Below are 23,360 nucleotides of genomic sequence, written 5' to 3'. Positions count from 1 at the left end.
CTAATTGACAGATACACCGATCATCTGGATTGCTGAACGAGAGTAAGCGATACTAATCAATGATTCCGCATAGAGTAGAAGCAAGCAAATTATTTATGTAGACGCTCTATCCCTACACCCAAAACATTTTTATTACAATACGTGTTTAGAATTAAATTAAAATAAAGCTAATTAAAGCAACTAATTATATTGATTTGATAAATTCCTAGATTGTTTGGTTACATTCACCTATAATCCTTCGCTATTACCAAGCTTACAACACAATCTCAATTATTCTAGAATTTAGTAAAGACACATACCATAATATATATTTATTTAATTTATTTATTTTATCTGAATTTAATTTCTCGTTTGTATTATATTTGATCGAGTTAGGTTTCTATATATCCTATAGTATAATGAACACATCGAAAACTTTGAACAAATGTTTAAATTTGGTAAATCATAATATTTAAAGTATGAAGTATAAACAATAGGAAATAACTCACACAACGTAAACATCACAGAGGAAAAATGTTCAAGTCAAATAAGTTAGATGAAAATAAATAATTTACACTATCAAATACTTTCATCTAGTGGAACATTAGAGGCTACAGAATAACTTGAAGAACCAACAAAGTGGGACAATGTTGTTTGGTGAGAGCACATTCTTTGGCTATCTTCCAATGTTTCATGTGGATACAAAGAAGGTTTTGGAGGTAATTTTAGGTTTTCAATGTCTCCTTCAAGCATTTCCACTACTTTATTCATGGAAGGACGGTCATTTGGTTTCAACTGTATACACCAAAGTGAAACAATGATCATCTTTTTTATAATTTTGTTCTCAAAATCTCTGACATCTTCCATTTCTAAATCTTTCCCTTTATTAAGTTGATCATAAATCCAAAAGGGAAAGTAAAGTTGACTTGAATGTTCTGCATGGGGGTTTAGGTTTTTCCTCTTGCTTGCTATTTCCATCAAAAACATTCCAAAACTATAAACATCAGATTTATTTGATATTCTTCCAACATTATTATAAAACAACTCAGGAGCTATATACCCAATTGTTCCTCTTGCTGCTGTCATAGTCACAACACTTTTGTCTGTTGAATATAGTTTGGCCAATCCAAAGTCAGAAATCTTTGGAGTGAATTTTTCATCAAGTAGGATGTTGTGGGGTTTGATGTCAAAATGCAAAATTTGCATGTCACACCCATGATGTAGATACGAAATTCCATGTGCTACTCCAATTGCTATATCATGTATTGTGTCATAGGTTAAATGCGTATTTCCTTCTTTAGAAAATATAAATTTATCAAGAGATCCATTATGCATGAACTCGTAAACAAGGGCACGTTTTGAGCCTTCAGCACAATATCCAATTAAATGCACTACATTGTGATGATGTATTCTTCCAATTGTTGCAACTTCATTGATAAAGTCTTGTCCATTACCTTTTGATTTTCGTAACACTTTTATGGCAACACAAGGTCCACTGCGCAACTTTCCCTTGAATACAGAGCCATATCCTCCTTCACCCAATTTTTCATTGAAACCTGTGGCCATCTTCTTAATTTCCTTATACGAATATCGAATAGGCATCAAGCTATTTTCCTCTAAATAGTTTTCAATATTTTCATATATCGATGAATGTCTTCTTTTCCATTTATATATCAAAAGAGCAATAAACAATATCATGCCAGCAACATATCTATATAAGAAGTATCGAACACAACGTCCCAAATTAACTAATTTTGGTTCAAGCGTAATGGCATATCCAACATCTTTAGTGATATAAGTTCCACCATATCGTTCTGGTCTAAATATTGGTAAAATCAATCCTGTGAATTAATGTAACAAATGTCATCGGATTGTAATAAAAAAAAGAAAAAAATATTCACACCTTTAAATTAAAAAAATTAACCATTTATTAAGTTCTTTTATTAATATAAAAATAAAATATTTAAATTTTTATATTATTTATGTTTTTTTTTTTATTATTATATTAATGAAAGTTGTGAAATAGCTTGTTCAAAAAAAATGTTGTTCAATCTCTTACCACATATTCAACATATTGTTATCTTCAAAAGTATGTTACTAGAGTGTTCGGTGTCAAAGGGATAGATGTCATCATAATAAAAGGTTAATAATAATGTGAAACTATTATAGAACTATTTTTGAAAACGCAGTTTCTATAAATAATATTAGTTATGTTTGGACAAATTTTTTCGTAAGTATGTTTATTAAAGAAAGATAAAACGATAAAAATAAATCAATTTATTAATAAATTAGAAATTGTAAGCCCCATTTTCAGCTTATATGAGTATGGGCCTGATCCTTTTCGTAGGTCCAAGGCCAACCCATTAGGGGACTCCCAATACTCTGTCCAACTCCTCACACTCTCACTTCTCTTTTTTTTTTCAGAAAACTATTCCTCTCTCTTCCCTCTCTCTACTGTTGTAGAAGCTCTGCTAGGGCACAAAGGAATCCTCTATTCTTCAAGTTAGTTAAAGTTATTCTACCTCAAGGTAAGTGGAGCCTTAGAACCTTCTTCTCTGTTCTCCCCTTTTTTGGTTGGGAAAGTTGGTTTGGTTAGGGTTTGACCCCACACTTCGTCTTGTTCTGATTTTTCCACGTTTCAGCTTACTACCCTAGTTCTTGGAGTTGCGGTGCCCCTTGGTTGCATTCTCTGAGTCACTGTTCCACTTTGCTACCCTCACTTAAGGTAAGGGAAGCTAGGGTCCATGCTTTAAGTGATTGTTGCTTACTTTTAGTTTTGTTTTGTGTTTCTGATGATTGAGTGGTGTTTATGATGTATGAAAATGCACTAGGAGCTGTCTTGAATGAAATTCCTAGTTTTGAATGCGTAGAACAGTGGGGGAGAACTGTTATTCTCGCCCAAGCGAGCTCATCTCGCCTAAGCGAGAATAGCAGAAGGTCGCCCAGGTTTTTGCTCGAGCACTCGCCCGGGCGAGGGGCTGGGTTTTTTAGCGACAAGCCAACTCGAGCAGGCGAGAGGGCCTCGCCTAAGCGAGAGCTCGCAAAATCTCCCAGGACCCTTTGTTGCAGGCTCGCCTAAGCGAGAGTCTGTCAGCTGGGCGAGACAACTTCTCTCGTCTAAGCGAGGGCTATTGGCTTGAGCGAGAATTGGCGTAAGGGTGCTTGGTTCTCTGTTATGTTTTGGTTTGGGTGATTATTGTTTGAACTATTGTCTTTAAAGCTTAAAGTATGTGACAAAACATGAATTGCTTGGCCCTATGAATTGTGATTGGTATGTTAGCATGAGTAACACATGGATTTTTGCTTGGTTGGTTGAGAACTTGCATGAGAATCGAATGTTGAGATAACAAGTGGTGGTTATGATATGAGGAACATGAATTTGGTGTGAGATAGGCGTAATTCCATGAGTCTCGTTGGGAGATCTCATGGTGGTGTGTAGTTTATATAATTAAGATAAGGATTCAAGTAAGGATCGCATCCCGAAACTCTAAAAGATCAATTAGTCTCATGTAGAGCAGACTGATTCAAGTGGTGAGAGTAGCGGGAGGCCCTAGTCTTTGGCAGGATAATGGACTTAGATGCTTGAAGGCTAACCTTGTGTATGGTAGGGTGAAACTCATTGACAATGGCTTTATAGAGCAGTAGAGGCCATCACAAGTGCAAGCGTCAAGTGAATTCGATCTTATTATATTTATCTGAATAATTGAGTGATATTGTCTTGCTTGTTTGCTATAACATGAATTGGTGCCTACTTCGTTGCATGCTTGAGAACTGTTTAAGTATCTTTTTGCTATACTATGTTAAAATTTATTTTACACTAGCTTACCCTTTCATCTTTATGTATGTTCTTGTCTTGCTTTCTCTTTTGCGATGATCACCTTATTGGTGGGAGTAGATAGGGGGAATGTTGGAGGTAGACCTGATGGTGGTAGCAGCGTTGTTTAGTGGGACCTGTTATCTGTGGCTCTTAGGAGCATTTTTAAGGCCCTTATGCCTTGTAATTCTTGGTCCTAGGGGAATTCCTTTTGCAAAACTTTTAAACTTTAAGAGTTTGTGTTGTTTATGGCATCATAGTATGTCTAAGTTTCCTTTCAAAGTACATTCATGGATAATTGTAATAGTGGATCCTCTTATAAGTACTCTTCATCTGATTGCTTCTTAAATGTTATAATTATGCGATGTTTTTATTTAGTAGATTAAATCTATTTAAATGGGATGTCACATAGAAGTTTTAAAAAGTTATATAAAATAGGTCTAAAAATTAGTTTATATATACATTAGTTTAAACTTTTAAGTAATTTATTTAATTTTTTATATATATTTCTTACAATAAATATATTTATAAAGAAACTTGTTCCATCATACTTATTATTTATGACGTATAGAAACAGAGTAATGGAACCCTCTGATAGAGACAAAGTAAACTGTTGTTTCCTTTCTACTTAAAAAGAAGTATAGAAATAGAGGAACTCACCTTTCATGATACTAGAAATAGCCGCTGCAAAATAAAAATAAAAATTATGAGTTAATAAATAGTATGACAAACTTAAAAGTAAAATATTATTTTATAAACGGGGTCAAAATAAACACTTATGTAAAATCTAGGGGACGATTTGGTGTTTGACTAATTTTTTAAATTCCATTATATCTTACAGCGAAATCTTATTTGAATTTGTTAGATCAGTAATCCCACACACTTGTCTGGAATAACTATAAATGTGTTCGAGTAAGTGTATATATATATATATATATATATATATATATATATATATATATATATATGTATATATATATATATATACATATATATGTATATATATATATATATACATATATACATATATATATATATACATATATATGTATATATATACATATATATATATATATATATATATATATATATATATATATATATATATATGATGTCATTCGAGGAAAGTTCTACATCACTTGCATCGATTATTATGGGAGTGCGACTTATATTTATTAGGCAATTTCACCTGATGTCAATTAGTTTCAAGGTGAAAATCAATATATCAGAGCCTCTAACTCATTTGTTAATCACTTACCAGTAAACTCGTTTGATTTCGTAGGTGATATGAAACTTTCCAACACCTTCTCCTCCACATTAGGATGTGTTGTTATAGCATGATGCATTCTATGTTGGGTTTGGGACAAAAACTGAGTTAGTTTGTCCTTTTTACACTATCTCGGTTCTATATGTTTTGTTGTGCTCTCTCGTGCGTAACTCTCTTCTTCCTTTGTGTTTCTGTTTTGGTTTGATTTAGATCATGTACTCTACTCTTTTTTTTGGTTATCTTCTTTGCTTTGTTATTTTTTATTTTATCATTCTTTCTTATTCTGTTGTGTAAAACTGTGGTCAGTGAAAATTCGGACTCTCTACATTAATTCCATTAGCATATTTTAGCATATTTGATATTGTAGGACAAATTCAAAAGTTTCTTATACTTTGTCACATGACATGATCATTAAAAGGTTTGTCTTCCTCTATTTCATTAACTATGTTTCCTTCCATATGGATCTTAATTTTGGTACCTCACTGTTGGATCTTTTGAGAGAGGATCGTCAGGACAATAAAACACTAGTAAAACATGAGCACAAACCATACATAAGGAATTGACACAATTCTCAACCTAAAACCTTGAGGCAATGGGTTTATGGAGTTAGACTCACACTTGGATTCCAACAATCTCCCTATCAAGTGTTAGTCCATTCACATTGGTGTTTCCCCTTCAAGCGGAAGCTACGAGTACCCTTTACATGTACTGTCGTTAACATAACGGGACACACTTGCCTAATTCTCTAGGGAGATACAACACCAATGAGACATGGGCCCAATCCTCACATAAGAGAATAACACCACTCTTAACCCAAAACCTTAAGGCAATGGATTTATGTTTCTTCATCCTTATATGGTGCTCAACTTTCTCATTTTTACTCAATGTGGAACTTAGACTCACACTTGGATTTTGAACAATCTATCAAGAAGACTTTCGATATAATGACTTGTCTGAGTCAGTAACCAAAACAAACCTTCAGCTCTAATACCACTGTTGGGTCATTCGAGAAAGGATCACAGGGGAGATACAACACCAATGAGTCATGAGCCCAAACCACACTTAAGAGATTGACACCACTCTCAACCTAAAACCTTAAGGCAATGGGTTTATGGGTCTTCATCCTTATATAGTGTCAACTTTCTCAATTTTACTCAATGTGGGACTTAGAGTGACACTTGGATTCCTAACACTCACACATGTCATATGATCCTAAATCATTTTTGTTCTCAAATTTCATTACCTACATCTTTTATGACTATTGATGGCTCCTTAATTCCCATTAACACTACAAGAAATTGTTAATTTATTGAGGATTATTTTTTGATAAAATATAATTTATTAATAAATTTTACCAATGAATTTAAGAATTTTAATTATGTGTCGTAGTTTGTATCTTTCAAATATTTACTATATTCCTTATCTCATTTAGAGTATCGTCGTAGTTGATCAATTATGTGATTTTCATTACTCAATCTTGTGTTTTTACTAATTGTTATGTGTCAGATCTCAATCTAGAAGTAGAGATGGCAACTAGACGAGGTGTGGACGAATTTCGCTATCTCATACTCATCCTTAGAGAAAAAATACATCCACATCCCCATACCCAAATGAATATTAAATTTTTGTCTCATCCCTCGGATAACTGGTATATATTCGTATATGTACCCGCTTTCTTATTGTTTCAATTTCAATTAATTATTTTTATAAAATAATAAAAAAATATGGTAAAGGAAACATATATTATCAAATTCAATATTAAAAGAGGGTTATTTCTTCAATATCAAATATTTAGAAAGAAAGTATAATTATATATTTCAAATTAGAATGTCAAATAAAATTTCATGAAAACCAAAACATATACTAAATTTGCAAATGTTAATGAAATATAGTTGATAAAATTTAAAAATATTTTTAAAAAATATAAAAGGAAAAAATTCAAATTTAAAAAAATTTAATTTTTTAAATTCTAATGAAATCTCTTTTTTTATACACTAATAAAAGTTATAATACATCACTTGATCAAAATCACATAAAGAACAAAAATTAAACTAATAATGATAGAATTTTAATGTAGATTTGTCATCTTTTGAACTTCAATAAATGTTGAATGGTGATAAAAATGATTCATGACAATTACATTAAATTATTATATTATAGTAAATAAAACTTATTTATACAACTGTAGTGATAAAATTACACGTATGATAATGATTTAGAAAATAAAAATAATTATATAAAAAATATCAAAATAGTATTCTACATGATAAAAATAAACAACAAATAAAAATATTAAAAAAATATCAAATGTGTTTCTTAGAAACAATTTGAGAGACCATTGAATTAAATTGCACAAAAGAAAACAAATGTATAATTAAGGTTATCATAAGATGAAAAAAACTTTAGAGATGCAAGAAAACTTTTCAAATATCAACATACTTGATGGTTAAAAGATAATGAAAATTGTTTGAACGAAACAAAAGAGTTCTTCAAATGAAACAAAAATTAATAATAATAGAATAAAGAAGATATTTTTTATATTACCTAGTAAATGGAAAGTTAATGTTAACACTTAAATTGAGAGTATTAAACATTCTTATGTGAACAAAGTATATAATAAATAAAAAAGAGTAGAAATATTCAAATGTGAGATATAAAAATATTTTAATTGACATAAATCATTTGAACATAAGAGTATAAAGGTTGTGATAACACATTTGTTTTTTAATTTTGGTTAAATTATGCCTTTGGTTTCCATTTTCGTAGCAAAATATCGATTTGGTCTCTCTATTTGTTTTCATCTCAATTTGGTCTCTATTTTGGAAAATTTGATGCAATCAAGTCGTTTCCGTTAGTGGTGCAGTAACGGCGTTAAAGGGGTGTCACGTGTCAGTTCCTGGATTTCTTAATCCTCTTATTTATTTATTTATTTATTTTATTTTTTAGAAAAATTAAAAAAATTTGTTACGTGTCAAGCTGACATTGTGCCACGTGACAATGACAGTGTGATATGGTAGTGACAGTGTCACGTGTCACTATTATGCCAAGTGTCATTTTCTCATTCTCAATTTGGTCCCTATATTTTAATTTTTGTCTCAATTTAGTCTCAACTTTTGTAAAAATTATGTAATTTCATTCCTCTCCAAATTAAAACAAAAATTAATTTTTATATTGATGTTATATAAATATTTTTATTCAATTTGATTTTTTCATACATTTTTAACAAAACTAAGTTTATTTAAATTTGTGTTTCATTCAACTTTACTTAAAATTGTTTTCAAATTTTAAACTTACAATTATTTTAAAATATAAATGCAAATAAAAAATATATTAAAGTATGATGTAATAAAATATAAATATAGTTTATGATTTTTTTTTCTATTAGCATTATTTTATATTAACAACTTTAAAACAATTTTAAATAAAGTTCAATGTAAAATATAAATATAAATAAACTTAATCTTGTTAAAAATATTTACTTGAAATATCAATTTTGATAGAAATATTTGTGTACATTTAAATAGAAAATCATTTTCGTTTCAATTTAGAGAGGAACAAAATTGCTCAATTTTTACAAAAATTGGGACTAGATTGAGACAAAATTAAAATACAGAGACAAAGTTGAGAGTGAGGAAATGACACCTGACATAATAGTGACACGTGGCACTGTCACTGTCATATCACATTGTCACTACCACGTAGCACGACATCATCTTGACACGTGGTAAATTTATAATTTTTTTAAAAATTTTAAAAAATAAATAAATAATTCAAAAAATTCAGGAACTGACATGTGACACCCTTTTAACGTTGTTACTGCACCACTGATGGAAAAGACTTGATTGCATTGAATTTTCCAAAATAGGGACCAAATTGAGATAAAATATAAAGGGACCAAATCAATATTTTGTTACGAAAAATAAGGACCAAAGACATAATTTAATCTTAAATTTTTTATGTTTAAAAATTAAAAAATAAATAAATTTTTTATATTATATAAACAAATATATATATATATATATATATATATATATATATATATATATATATATATATATATATATATATATAAAATTTATGAACAAAAATTTTAAAAAAGTTAAAAAAAATTAAATAAAAATATTGTTGTTAAATGTTTTCAATGTGATTTGTGATTACTTATCATCAACGGTACTTTTCTCAGACTTTTTGTATTTATAATCCCCGATAGAATTGAGTTTCTAAAAGAAAACACCACCACAATTTGATTCTATTCATTCTCTTCTATTGGATGCTTCAATTCCCTGTGAAATATTCTTATATTATCTTTCTTCTTTTTTTTTGTTACGGGGATGGTTAAAAAAGGGTTATTGTTGCTATGATCTTACTAATCACAACTCTATGTTTTTTGTCATGTTATTTTGCTTGAGTAAATTCCATTTTATTCACTTTATTTTAACTCCCACAACCCTACAAAGTTTGATCTCATTATTGATTTCTTTCTCAAAAAATGATGACAATGTTGTAAATATTTTTGAAATTGAGAATTACAGGGATTATATTATATCAGTGCTACTACAAGTTAAGATGTTTCTGAGCACCTTTTGGGATTGTGGATCCTCCACATCCTTAGCATCCTCCGCGGATTCATAACTACACCTAACGTTTTTTTTTTTGTTAAATTAAGTTATTAGTCTTTGAATTTTTCTTTTTCTTTTTTGAAGTTAAAGTTTGTTACTGCTATAAATTTTGATATATTTTGATTCTTAAATTTTAAAATTTTAAAATTTAAATATAAATTATTTTAATCTAACTATATTAATTTTTTTTAGTGTCAAAAATATTTTATATTAATATTTAAGTTGTTTATATATATATATATATATATATATATATATATATATATATATATATATATATATATATTTTCTCTTGAATGTTCACCGAAAAATATGTTATTTCCTAGGAATTGAACTTTCATATTCTCATAAAGGTTATATTCTCTCCTAATATCCTTATTGGACTCAATGTAAGATATTATATATATATATATATATATATATATATATATATATATATATATATATATATATATATATATATATATATATTAAAGATAACTTAACTTTTATACTATTGTTATATTTTTTTGTTATGTACGTCTTATATCTTTAGGCTTCCTACCTCTATTACTCTTCTTTTTCTTCTAAATGAATTTTTATCTTTTTGTTTTTTAATCTCAATTATCATTATTACAAATGTCCACAAATAATATGTTATGACTATGTAATACGAATTTAATTTTTTATTAAAAATCATCAAAATTCATATTTTATAAATTTTAGAAAGCACATTATTAAACACATCAATTCAATATTTGACAGAGAGAAGAAAATTCAAAATGGAGGGGAGAACAATTTTAAATTAGAAAACCAGCATAAAAAAACAAAATTTAAATTAAGAGATTATAAATATAATTAAACATGAAAAGAGTATATTAGGTAATATGATAGTTATGTAGGATAAAAATTAGTTGGTGGTATTACGTGCCAATTCAAACATAGGTAATCCAAAGAGGTAGGATTCTTACCCTCTGAAGAATAAATCAGCCCCGGAGGAGATTGATTCGCTATTCAGCCAAAAAAGGAAGAAAGTATCAATATCAGAGAATCATAGCACGATAGGGAAGACTTACAGAATCTCACAAAGGTTATGATCATACTGTCTAAATGCTGTTTGAAACCAAATCAATGTTTTACATAAGTTCATGCACAATGCAAGTTCATGCACAATGCAGGTAAACTATAAAAGATTGATAAATTTAGAAAACATTTAATTAATAGAGTGATACTTTATTGATATAATATGGACTGGAAATCTATAAACAATTTTGGAACATAGTTTTAATAGATAATAAAAATTTGGTTTAATTACTCAAATGGTTTCCTGGTACAATGTATCGACCAAGTGTGTCGATCTCTGATCCCATTTTTAAAAGTGTTAATTGCATCTTAACTTTTGAAATAGTGTCTCAATTAAGCCTCTTTTAGACAAGAATTATTAATATCGTTAACAATATGCCACGTGTTAACATGTGGTTTTTATTTTTAATTTTTTTTTTAGTTTTTTTTTAAAAATTTTAATTTGTTGCCACTTGTCAAGTTCCTGGTGTGACACATGGCATTGTTAGTATTACGTGGCTGGACAGTGCCACGTTGCTGGACAATGCCACGTGTCAATGTTACTTCTAAATATCATTGTCTTGATTTCAATTTAGTCCTTATATATGTCTTCTTGATTCAATTTAGTCTTACTTATGTGTCTCTGATTCAATTTTGTCCTAATTTTTTTAATAATTAAGTTTGTTTTAATCCATTTTTTAAAAGATTAAAACTAATTAAGTATAAATATTTTTACAAAAATTAAGTACGGATATTTATATTAAAATTTAGTGGTAAAAACTGTTATACTAATAGAGCAATATAGTCATTCAATTTTTTTTAAATAAATCAATATTTCCTCTCTCCAATTTCAAACCAGATTTATTAGTTGTGTAAATGTTGTACTACTATTTTTTTTATTAAAAATGACTTTTTAACATATTACATTATTGTATATTACTAATTCATGTTTTGTTAGTTATTATTATTTTTTAAAAATAGAATAATATTGTCTCTCTTCAATTTGATATTAGATTTATTATTTGTATGAATGTTATACTAATATATTTTTTATTAAAAATGACTTGATAAAATGAATTTTACCACTAAATTTTAATATAAATATCAGTACTTAATCTTGTAAAAATATTTATACTTAATTAGTTTTAATATTATAAAAATTGGATAAAAAATATTTTAATTATTAAAAAAAATTAGGACAAAATTGAATCAAAAACACTTAAGTAGCGACTAAATTGAATCAAGAAGACATATATGAGAACTAAATTGAAATCAAGATAATGACATTTGACAGTGAATCTACCACGTTGCACTAATAATGTCACGTGTCACACAAGGACTTAACACATGAAAAATAAATTGCAAAAAAAAAAAAAAAATACATATTGACACGTTAATAATTTTTGTCTGAAAGAGATTTAATTGAGACACTCTCTTTAAAAGTTCAAATATAATTGACATTTTTTTAAATAAAGATGAAATTAACTCACCTCTACCAAAATAGATACTATCCAAAAGTTATTAAACCTAATAGTTTTAATAGATAAAAGGCGGCTTCGGTTATCACGTCATGTATTTTCAGAAAATATTTGATAGAAGTGTTAAAATAAATATATAAAACTTTTAAGAGGATCAAATATATAAATATAATAAAATTAAAAAGATTACTTTTTTTTATGTATTAATATTAAATTTTATATTAATAAAATGTCGAAACAAGTAACTCAAATGATAGAACAATACAATAAAACATTGACATAAATTAGTAAAGAAGATATCAAACAATTCAAATAAAAATATCAAAATTTTGAATATTAAAAAAATTAAATAAAAATATTACAATTTAGTAAGAGTTTGAATTTAACTAAAAGTAAAAACTGAAAGCCTGTCCTACATCTGTATATTATGCAATCAAGCGCGTTAATGGAAGAATTGAAATAGCAGCCACGATCTGGATCGGACACAATTTTTAATTAATCAAAAATAGTTAATTAAAAATATTGACATTTATTTAAAGTAAAAATTCAATTAAATTTAAAGGCAGAAAGCCTTAACGCCATACCAGGATAGCATTCAGCGCTCTGGGTGGAATAATTGAAATGGCAGTCGTTATTACCAAATCCACAACGATCCTTGCAGACGAGAGGAAGCCAAAAAAGGTGAAATCCATAGAGTAGCGATGTGTGGATCATGGCGTAGGAATAATTATTTGTGTCCAAACCCCACCACGATGTGGGAGCAACCAGCTTTACATCACAACCAACTTCTAAGTCCTCTGCTAATAGGTCACCAGCCATAGCGTATGTGTAACCTTTGGAGTCCCAATTCAGGCATCCACCAGTATCCACGTACTTTCGCTTCCCACTCACTCCATGGCTACAACTCAAAAACACTATATACTGAGTTTCGTACATATCCAAGGTGTCGGTGTGAGAATCAGTAAAATTGGATGGAGACAAGAAATAGCGAGGAAGGGAAGAGCAGTTTGATTGTTGAAGTCCAGGATCCACCACTCGCATTGTGAAATTATTGTAGTTGATGGCCTCCACATTAAATCTTCCAGAGAGCAAAGATAATAGCGTTATATTGTTTTCACAAGATAGCTCATACGGACCGCACTTTTCTGGGTCTCCTTTCAATCGAAATGGATAAGATATGTTCCTGATTTTGCCACAGGAAGAGGGGGAGCAACCATAATCTTCTCCGTTTATTTGGTGCAGTAGAAACACCAACACCGTCACTGCTATCTCTCTCCACATCACGTCCAAACTCTTTTCTTTCTCAACTTCTACTGCCAACAGAGTTAGAAGCTCATATTTAAAGCCAAATTTAACATGTAAAGCATGTTTTTTAAATACTATCATATAAGTTTTTTTGTTAGAGTCAAATTGTACTAACTCATAAGTTAAATATATGCTAATATATTTATGACACTCACCTAACTAGGGACTTCATTTTTCCTTTAATAAATATTGTTGAAAACGAAGACTTTGATTCGTGAGAAATCATAGGTCTTTTTTATCTTTTCTATGTGCTTCCTGCAAGTAAACAATACTAGTTATTAGAAGTGTTAGCATAAACTAAAAGAGGCACCCAGCTTGGTTTGTTAAAAATAACGGCGAAGAAAACATAATGGGAAGTGTGTTGCTCCTCCAACGTGATTCTGTATTGATGAAGCTATTACTAATGCTTATTCTTATCAGAAGTGGCAGCGCTCATAACGAGTGCCATGAGAATTTGTCTTGTGGCCCGGACGAACCCCTTATCGAATTTCCCTTCGAACTGGTGAAGGAGATGGAGGAGCCATGCACTTATCCCCGACTTTGTCTTTCTTGTACTGAAAAAGGACAGACCATGCTTCTGCTTCCAACGGTCAAACTCCAAGTCGTTTACATAAACTACGAAGCTCAGCAAATTATCTTAACTGACCCGGAAAAGTGCTATTCCAACAAGTTTAGGCAAATCATCAACTTTGTTCAGAGTTACCAATTTTATGAACTGCACAGTAACTTGAGCTTCTTCAACTGTACTTCAGCTGGGCCTCCACACCTCAGAGACAGCTTCGGGGAAGACTCATATTCCCAAGATTCGGTCTCCTGTCCGATTTTCATTTCTCAATCTTATAATAGTGTCCTCCAATTGAATCTAACATCCTGTACCAAGATGTTCGACATCCCTTCTCCAATCAGGTTCAGAGACGGGGATGACTTGTTTTTGAGCTGGCTCAAACCAAATTGTTCTGAGTGCAAAGAAAAAGGCAAGGGATGTAAATGGAAGACCAACAACGATACAGAAGGAGACATCGAATGCTTTGAATGCACACGGAAAACAATTCACGTTCCTAAATCTCTTATTTTTGCTACTACAGGTTAGATCAGAGACCCTTACACGTTCGCTTTTTAATATTGTTTTGTTCCTATTTCCTACAAATTTGAATGCCAACAAGTGAATGACATTAAAAAGATTTGAAACAAAAGACTAAAATAAATAAACAAATCTTTCTTTTCTCTTTTCTTAATGAAGTCTCCAACTGCTATTGTAGGTTCCATCTTTTTGGGGCTGCTGGTCATTGCTGTCTTTAAGAGCTTCTTCTATTTTAGGAGAAAGCAAGAAGACCAAGCAAGAGTGGACAAGTTTTTAGAGGACTACAGGGCAGAAAAGCCTGCAAGATTCACCTACGCTGACCTTAAAAGAATCACCAATGGCTTTAAGGAAAACTTAGGAGAAGGAGCTCATGGGGCTGTGTTCAGAGGAAAACTTTCCAGTGAGATTCCAGTGGCTGTGAAGATCCTCAACATAACAGAGGGAGAGGGGAAAGAGTTCATCAATGAAGTGGGAATTATGGGCAAAATCCATCACATCAACGTGGTGCGTTTGCTTGGCTTCTGTGCAGAAGGATTCCATCGTGCTCTTGTCTACAGTTTCTTTCCAAACGGTTCCTTACAGAGCTTCATATTTCCACCAGAAGACAAGGACCATTTCCTTGGTTGGGAGAAGCTTCAACACATTGCTCTCGGTATAGCTAAAGGGATTGAGTATCTTCATCAAGGTTGCAATCATCCCATTATCCACTTTGACATCAATCCGCACAACGTGTTACTTGATGACAACTTCACTCCAAAAATATCTGATTTTGGCTTAGCCAAATTGTGTTCCAAGAATCCGAGTGTGGTGTCAATGACAGCTGCTAGGGGAACCTTGGGATACATGGCACCTGAAGTCTTCTCCAGAAACTTTGGAAACGTGTCTTACAAGTCTGATATTTACAGTTATGGAATGTTGTTGTTAGAAATGGTTGGTGGGAGAAAGAATGTAGACATGTCTTCTGAAGAAGATTTCCATGTTATGTACCCGGATTGGATCCATAACCTGGTTGATGGAGATGTGAATATCCATGTTGAGGATGAAGATGATGTTAAGATTGCAAAGAAACTGGGGATTATTGGGCTTTGGTGCATTCAGTGGCAGCCAGGGAACCGTCCATCCATAAAATCTGTGATACACATGCTAGAAACTCAAGACGAAAACCAGATTGCTGTGCCTCCTAATCCATTTCACTCAGCAACTTCCACTACAGTCAAGGGACCCACTTCGACAAGACCACCTTTGCATTTGGAAGTGATTGAAGAATGATTTACACCGGAAAAAATTATGTTTCAATTTGAACAAAAGTTATAGAAGATGAAGCAACCTAGATGGAGCAAACCTAATTACAAATAAAAATGAAAGTTTGAGACATAAAAAATTAGTTGAATTGAACTCCTCTTCTAAAGCTAGTTTGTACTTTACCAGGGTTGCCCGGGTCTTTATATTAGTTTTGGTACTTTTAGAGAATCAATTATTGAGTTTATTTTGGTGCTTTTACTTTTTTTTAATGTTGTTTCCAATGCAATTTTTGCTGAGGCTATCACAACAATGATCCCTATTCAACTTTCCCATTTGAAATGATGTAATTCATTATGGTTGGAATGTTACTCACTTGTCGTGGTTCAAGTTTTTTATTCAAACTCTGAGGTCCCTTGGAAGATTAAAAGTAGATGAAATAAATACAAGTCTATAAATGGTTTTATGGATTTTAAAACATCTTATAGTTGATAATTCAGTTAACGTAGCTATTAATACCATATTTGTTTTTCTTTGGTGAAATTCTTTATCCTTTTGTTTTCAGGAGGTATTTTAGGAATAGATTTAGCTTTTCGGAATACGATCGGTGAGTTTTGATATGCTACGTAGTTGGACTAGCAACATTCATAGTGATGCAAGACATGTTTTTATATATAAAAAAATAAAGAAAAGTTTGAGAAAGATTTAAGTACTTAATGAAAATAAACACACAGAAATAAATACGCAACTGTAAGGGAACTATAGTTTACTTGAAAAACTTGAACTAAAAATGAAGTTTATGACGAGGGACAACAAAATAAACTTCACTAGCCCCACAACATTAGAAACTTCGACAATGATATACAAACTAGTTTTTTAGATTTAATTTTTTTGGTAATGGTATTGAACAATGAGTGCTATGCAATAATCTATATATGAAAATATGATATCTTTAAAAAATTGTCAAGTCTAGAAATAGAAAACGTAAGATAAATAAATTAAGAACCTAATAAAAAACATATTGTTGTTGCTTTGAGAAGCATTGTTGCTCTATTTCATTTTGTCTTCGGTTGTCTATTTTTTTTATCTGCAACAACAAACACAAAAAAAAAAATGACTGATACAAATTTCAAGCTATGATGAAAATATGATTTCTTTAAAAAATTGTCAAGTGTTATCAAATTACACCTCTTTGCTGAAGTTGTTTTCAAAATACATTTGTAGAATGAGATGTTACAAACTTATATGAATGTTTATTACTTCTTAATTCAACATTTGTTGTGTCACCATCTTCCTTGTAATCCTTGCATTTTAGACAATGATTTTGCTCCAATCCAGAACAGAACATGCAATACTCTAAAAGATAACAATTGAAGAAGAAGCAAAAAGATAAATAAGTTGATGTATGTTTTTACAAACGAATAAGTTAAATTCGAAATCAAAAATAATAAATTACATACCTATAATCTCTTCTTTGTCAAAGAGTTTCAAAAATTTCTTTGTACACAACGTTTTTCGTTGTGTTCGTGACATTTCCATCTTCATCCAGTATAAGTATTTTCAATCCTCTTTTGGCTTTTACTCTAAAAATAACAAGATATAGCTGGCCATGTGTGAATACAAGGCGTGGAATATAAAGTCCGACTCTAGAAAGCGTTTGTCCTTGACTTTTGTTAATCGTCATGGCAAAGCATAAGGATATCGGAAACTGTCTTCTTTGAAATTTGAAAGGCAATCCTGAATCAGATAGAACTAAATCCATTCTTGGTATAAAACTTTTGTCACTAATGTTTTTTTCCAGTAATTACAGTTACAGAGATTATATTTTTGCCTAAATGGTTAACTTGCAATCTTGTGCCATTGCAAAGACCTTTCGCTTGATCAATATTTCTCAACAGCATAATTGGCACACCTGTTTTCAACTTCAGTTTATGATTTGGTATCCCTGAACATTTGATATCATTTAAGAATTCAGATGTAAACCATTCAAAATGACTTTCATCTTGTACATCAGATTGGCAAGGTGTATCTGAACTTAAATAAGTTACCTCTTCACCACCTAATAAAGACAACACAAATTCATTTACTTCCTCTACAAAATCATTTGTTGGGCACAAGATTGCTCCATCATCAAAATAACCAAGCTTCATCATGTTAACCACAAATTGAGGATAAAAAAATTCAACCAACGATAGTAAAGGTAACTTTGTATTTTCAATAAGCCGCTGTTTTGGAATCTCAACCATGCACTCACCATTCTCATTTAAATCCATTTCTCCGTCTCCAATCTTCAATATCCAATCAGCAAATTCTTTGATATCATTTGTTGTTTGAGTATCTGTTGTAGTACTTGATACTATGTTCTTTGATAGTTTGAGCACTTGACAACACTTCCATAACTTAGAATAATTGATTGTTGCTTTGATGATATCAAACCTAGAACCTTTTTTGATAACAGGTAAAATTTGTCTAAAGTCACCTCCCAACACATTGACTTTACCACCAAATGGTTTGGAATTGTTGGCATCATTAACATTTTTCATAATATCTCTTAGTGTTCAATAAAATGCCTCAAAGCACATTCTATTCATCATTGTTGCTTCATCCCAGATAATCAGATTGGTTGCCATCAAAAGTTTAGCACGAAGACTACCTTGAGCTATGTTGCAAGTTGAATCATCATTAATTAACAGTGGGATGCAGAAGGTAGAATGTGCTATTTTTCCACCAGGAAGTAATAAAGAAGCAATTCCACTTGATGCTACATTCAAAACAATCATGTCCATGCTTCTTAGAGCAACTGACAATGTCTTCCACATAAAAATTTTCCTTGTACCACCATAGCCATATAAAAAGAAGAATCCTCCCTCTTTTGAAAGAACTGTTGTTATGATATCCTGATACACCTGTACTTGTTCATCATTGAGTGCTTTAAAAAAAAGGTCATGTTTGTCGTGATTATGGAAAGTATGTAGATCTGAAATATCAACTTGTGGTAATGAAGGATAATCTTTCAAACATCTACCATTTGACATTAGCATTTCTTGTATTTGAAGCAAACAAATTTTCTGTAATTCTGCATCTTCAATTTCAAGACCTGCAAGAAAAAATTAATGCAATTAGAAATTATATTTTTATTCATTTAAAGAAATGACAATATAAAATACCTGGTAAGTTCATCTCTTTTATTTTTTGGTACAAAATTCCATCACATAAGACACTCCAAGTAGAATTCCAAACTACATTAGGTTTAGAAATTGTATTCATCGACAACAAAGTAACAAATAATCTTCTAAGTTGACAGCCAGAAGCAAATTCATTTGCTTCTTTGATTGCATCAATATATTCTTTGTCGTCAGCCAACAATCCCAGAGCATAGCAAGCTTCTTGGTAGGTTTCATAAAATTTACCATCAATGGTCTTTATGTTGTCATAATCAATACAACCTTTTTGAATGGTCAGTAATATCCTCAAATAATAAAGGTCTCTAGAGCTAGGAGGAATATAAGTAAGTCTACCAATGTTGTAGCCTTTCTTCCTTGGTTTCCATTCTTTTTCTTTAGCAAAGCACAAAAAGTTGCTTGGAAATTCAGAATAAGTCAATTCTTTTCCTTTTGTATAAATTTTGTTAGCCTCAAACGAAGCTATAAACATTGTGTTAGCATTTTCGTATCTGTTGAAGATCACATTAATATCATCATCATCTTTAAACAAAACTGATTGTTGGCCAGAAAGATGGAATGTCAATCTCTGAATAGGAGGCCATCTATGATGGATGTCAAAAGCAAATATTCGTCAAGCTGCTTCACATGGTGATAGATACCTACAATCATAATACCTCTTGATCTCATAAATAATGATTGATTTGTCAGATTCTGCAGAGTTGCAGCTTATTTTAAGAGTAGCTCTGTCAGGACCTTTGTTCACATATTTGAACAAATACTTTATTGAATTGGTCTTATTGCAATACTCTGTCTTGACGTGAGCTTGATACCTCATTAGAAGAGCTGGATTGTAAGGAACAACACTTCTATTGTTAAGCTTAATTCCATTCTTCTAAACAAATCTACCATTATCAAGTCTTCTATAGGATGGATATCCTTCTTCATCAATTGAAGTTGAAAAAGTGAATTTTTTGTTGGAAAAAATTTTGAACATCTACCTTCCTTCATGCATGGTGAATTATATCTTGCATGTCCACATGGCCCATGGCTAATGTAACTTGAAACAACTTTTTTCCAATTTGGGGTACAAATCCACATTGAGCAATTCAGCTGATATTACTTTATCAATATTAGGTGGATTTTTCAGTTTGCTTTCTCCATCCAACCACAAAAGTATATGGGCATGAGGTAATCCTCTTTTTTGGAATTCTACTGTGTACATTCTTGGATATATCAAAAAAGGAATAAAATCAGTTGTAAGAATTTCCTTTCATCAATATGTATATAATGTATATTATTTGATACAGAGCCTACCTGTAGTGGTTTTTCCAAAGAAATCCTTCTTCTTAAAATATGTCATCATTTCATCTAGCTTCATGTTGAAGACTCTACATACAAAATATGTCTGAAGCAGATAAGACTTTGGCCAAAATTGTTGGCAAAAGCAAAATACAAGTCAAATGTTGAAGCAAGATTTTGATGATGATAAAAGAAGCTCAAAAGCCATCTAGAAGTCAATATCAAGAACATGTGTTTTTATGTTTAAAGTTATCTTGTAAATTGTACTTAGAATAGTTAGAATCAACAAGCAAAGATCAAAATTCTAGTATTTCTCGAAAAATCAATGTGATAATTGATTATCACTTAGGATAATCGATTATCCTGAGTTGAGTCAATTTTTTTAGAAAAGCACTGGAATAATCGATTATCACCTTTGATAATCGATTATCTGCTCAAAATTTTGTTTTCAGAAAATGCACTGAAATAATTGATTATCACTAGTGATAATCGATTATCCTTGTCAGTTTAAACATGACTGTTCAGATTTTGACCTATTTTTTGGAACCCTTATTTAAGGAACATCAGAGTTACTTCGAACTTACCTTTTTGAGAAGCTAGAGTGCTAGTGTTGTGATTACAAAGAGAGTTCTTTGAGTGTTCTCAAAAGAAGCTTTTAAAAAACTTAGTGTGGGTAGAGCGATAACTTTTCCTGAAAGGTTTTCTAGGAGATTGAGTGCTGCTGTTGTTGCTAGGAAAGCTAAGGTCAAGGTTCTCTGTGTGATTCAGAGAAAGGTGTTTAAGAGAGGTTTTTTCTTTCCTTAATCTTTTACTATTTGATTGTAATCTAATATTTGTTAGTGATTTAGTTAATCTCTTTATTTGAAGAGATTAACAACTAGACGTAGGATCTTTTGATCTAAACCAGTATAAATACTTGTGTTCAATCTTCTTCTTTATCTCTATATTGAATCTACTGTTGCATATAAAGGAACAAATATCAAATTAATCGGTAAAATTTCGGAAAAATTTTAAAGTATTAATTTTATTACTCAAAACCAATTGGTATCAGAGCTTGCTTTGTTAGTTCTTCAAAATTTTTGAAAATGGTTGGACAAAATCAAACCTTTGCTGAGGGTGCGTCTATCAACAGACCTCCTCTTTTTATTGGTGAAAATTATCCTTTTTGGAAAGTTAGGATGCAAATTTTTCTAGAATCGGTTGATAGAGGTATTTGGGATGCAGCGTTAAATGGACCATTTGTTCCTGTTAATGTTGTAAATGATGTGAAGGAACCAAAACCATTCTCGCAATGGACAGCAGAAGAAAATAGACGAGCTCAATATGATGTAAGAGCTAGAAATATAATTTCATTTGCTTTAACCCTAAATTAGTTTTACAGGATCTCAGTTTGCACTAGTGCACGAGATATGTGGGAAATCTTACATGTGACTCATGAAGGAACAAATGACGTGAAAAGGGCATGCAAGAACTCCTTAATCTAAGAATACAAAATGTTTCGGATGCAACAAGGAGAAACCATCTACGATGTGCAAAAACGATTCACACACAAATTCAATCATCTCACAGATCTAGGTAAAACTTTTGACACTATTGAATTAAATATAAAAATTCTTAAATCCTTGAACAGAACTTGGTAGCCAAAGGTGACGGCCATCACGGAGTCACAAAATGTTGCGACGATGACGATTGTGGGCCTATTTGGAAAGCTAAGGGAGCATGAGCTTGAACTGGGCAGACTAAATGAAGAAGATATTGGAAGAAAGAAGAACATTGCTTTCAAAATTGAAGTGGTTAAAGGCAAAAAGCAAAAGGAAGAAGAAGATTCGGATGATGATGAGAATCTTAGTCTCATGATTAAGAAGTTTACAAAATTCATGAAGGCCAAAGGTGAAAATCAATTCAAGAACAACAAGAAGGAGAATCAATGATCATCTTCAAATTTCAAATGCTACGGATGTGAAGAGTCTGTACATGTCAAGGCTGATTGCCCAAATTCAGAGAAAAGTGAAGAAAAGAAGGACAGAAAATTCTTTAAAAAGAAGACATATATAGCATGGGAAGACAATGCCTCAAGCTCATCAAATTCTAGCGATTCTGATAATGAAGAAGCAAATCTATGTTTGATGGCTAATCATGATGATTATGACAGTGAGATAACTTCTAAATCCAGAAGATCAATGTGGTATCTTAACAATGGTTGTTCAAGGCACATGACTGGAGACAAAAGGAAGTTTAAGAACTTTAAAAGAAAGGAACAAGGATTTGTTACATATGGGGATAACAACAAGAGAAAAAAATACTTGGAACAGGTGATGTAGGTGGAGGAAATACTTTGGAGATCAAGGATGTACTATTTATGGAAGGACTAAAGCACAATCTTCTCAACATAAGCCAATTATGTGATAAAGGACTCAAAGTAATATTTGAGAGTGAAACTGCACTATTCATCAAAAGAATTCTAAGGAAGTCGCCTTGAAAGGTCTGAGACATAATAACATCCACTTGATTGATCTTGATAATGCATCATCTAGTGATATAACTTGCTTGGTTGTTAAAGAAGAAAATCCATGGTTGTGGCATAAACGAGCTGCTAATATTCATATGCAACAATTAAACAAACTGATTTCTAAAGAATTAGTAATTGGATTGCCAAAAATAAAGTTTGAAAAAGATAAACTATGTGCTGCATGTCAAAAAGGAAAATAATTAAAATCATCGTTTCATTCAAAAAAATGTGATTTCTACATCAAAGCCATTAGAACTTTTGCACATGGATTTGTTTGGTCCTTCAAGGATAAAAAGCTTTGGTGGAAATTACTATGCTCTTGTTATTGTTGATGATTACTCAAGATATACTTGGACTTTCTTTCTCACCTTAAAAAGTGAGGCTTTTAAGGCATTTAAGAAATTTGCAAAAGTAGTTCAAAATGAAAAGGACTTGAAAATTAAAGTTTTGAGAAGTGATCATGGTGGAGACTTTCAAAATGAATTGTTTGAAAAATTTTGTGAAGAAAATGGAATTATGCATAATTTTTCTGCACCTAGAACTCCTCAACAAAATGGTGTTGTAG

General features: G+C 31.1%; 3 protein-coding genes across 3 annotated transcripts; 1 reads left to right on the top strand and 2 right to left on the bottom strand.

The window, feature by feature from the left end:
• Positions 1-504: 504 nt before the first annotated feature.
• Positions 505-13,479, bottom strand: LOC114194845 (rust resistance kinase Lr10-like). The gene is made up of 2 exons (XM_028085255.1): positions 12,783-13,479; positions 505-1,820 (listed from the first exon to the last, which is right to left on the bottom strand). The coding sequence occupies exons 1-2, from the start codon at positions 13,477-13,479 to the stop codon at positions 559-561; spliced, it is 1,959 nt and encodes a 652-aa protein (XP_027941056.1). The 3' UTR covers positions 505-558.
• A 311-nt stretch (positions 13,480-13,790) lies between these two features.
• Positions 13,791-16,203, top strand: LOC114194095 (rust resistance kinase Lr10-like). Its single transcript, XM_028084151.1, has 2 exons — positions 13,791-14,588; positions 14,763-16,203. The coding sequence occupies exons 1-2, from the start codon at positions 13,853-13,855 to the stop codon at positions 15,851-15,853; spliced, it is 1,827 nt and encodes a 608-aa protein (XP_027939952.1). The 5' UTR covers positions 13,791-13,852; the 3' UTR covers positions 15,854-16,203.
• A 1,404-nt stretch (positions 16,204-17,607) lies between these two features.
• Positions 17,608-18,366, bottom strand: LOC114194844. The gene has a single exon (XM_028085254.1). It carries the CDS (start codon positions 18,364-18,366, stop codon positions 17,608-17,610), a length of 759 nt encoding a protein of 252 aa, XP_027941055.1.
• Between the last annotated feature and the right edge of the window lie 4,994 nt (positions 18,367-23,360).

The sequence above is a fragment of the Vigna unguiculata genome, chromosome 8 (genome assembly GCF_004118075.2).
Source record: "Vigna unguiculata cultivar IT97K-499-35 chromosome 8, ASM411807v1, whole genome shotgun sequence".
NCBI lineage: Eukaryota > Viridiplantae > Streptophyta > Magnoliopsida > Fabales > Fabaceae > Vigna > Vigna unguiculata.
The sequence above is the reverse complement of the archived record's forward strand: the minus strand, read 5'-3'. Positions and strand labels throughout refer to the sequence as shown.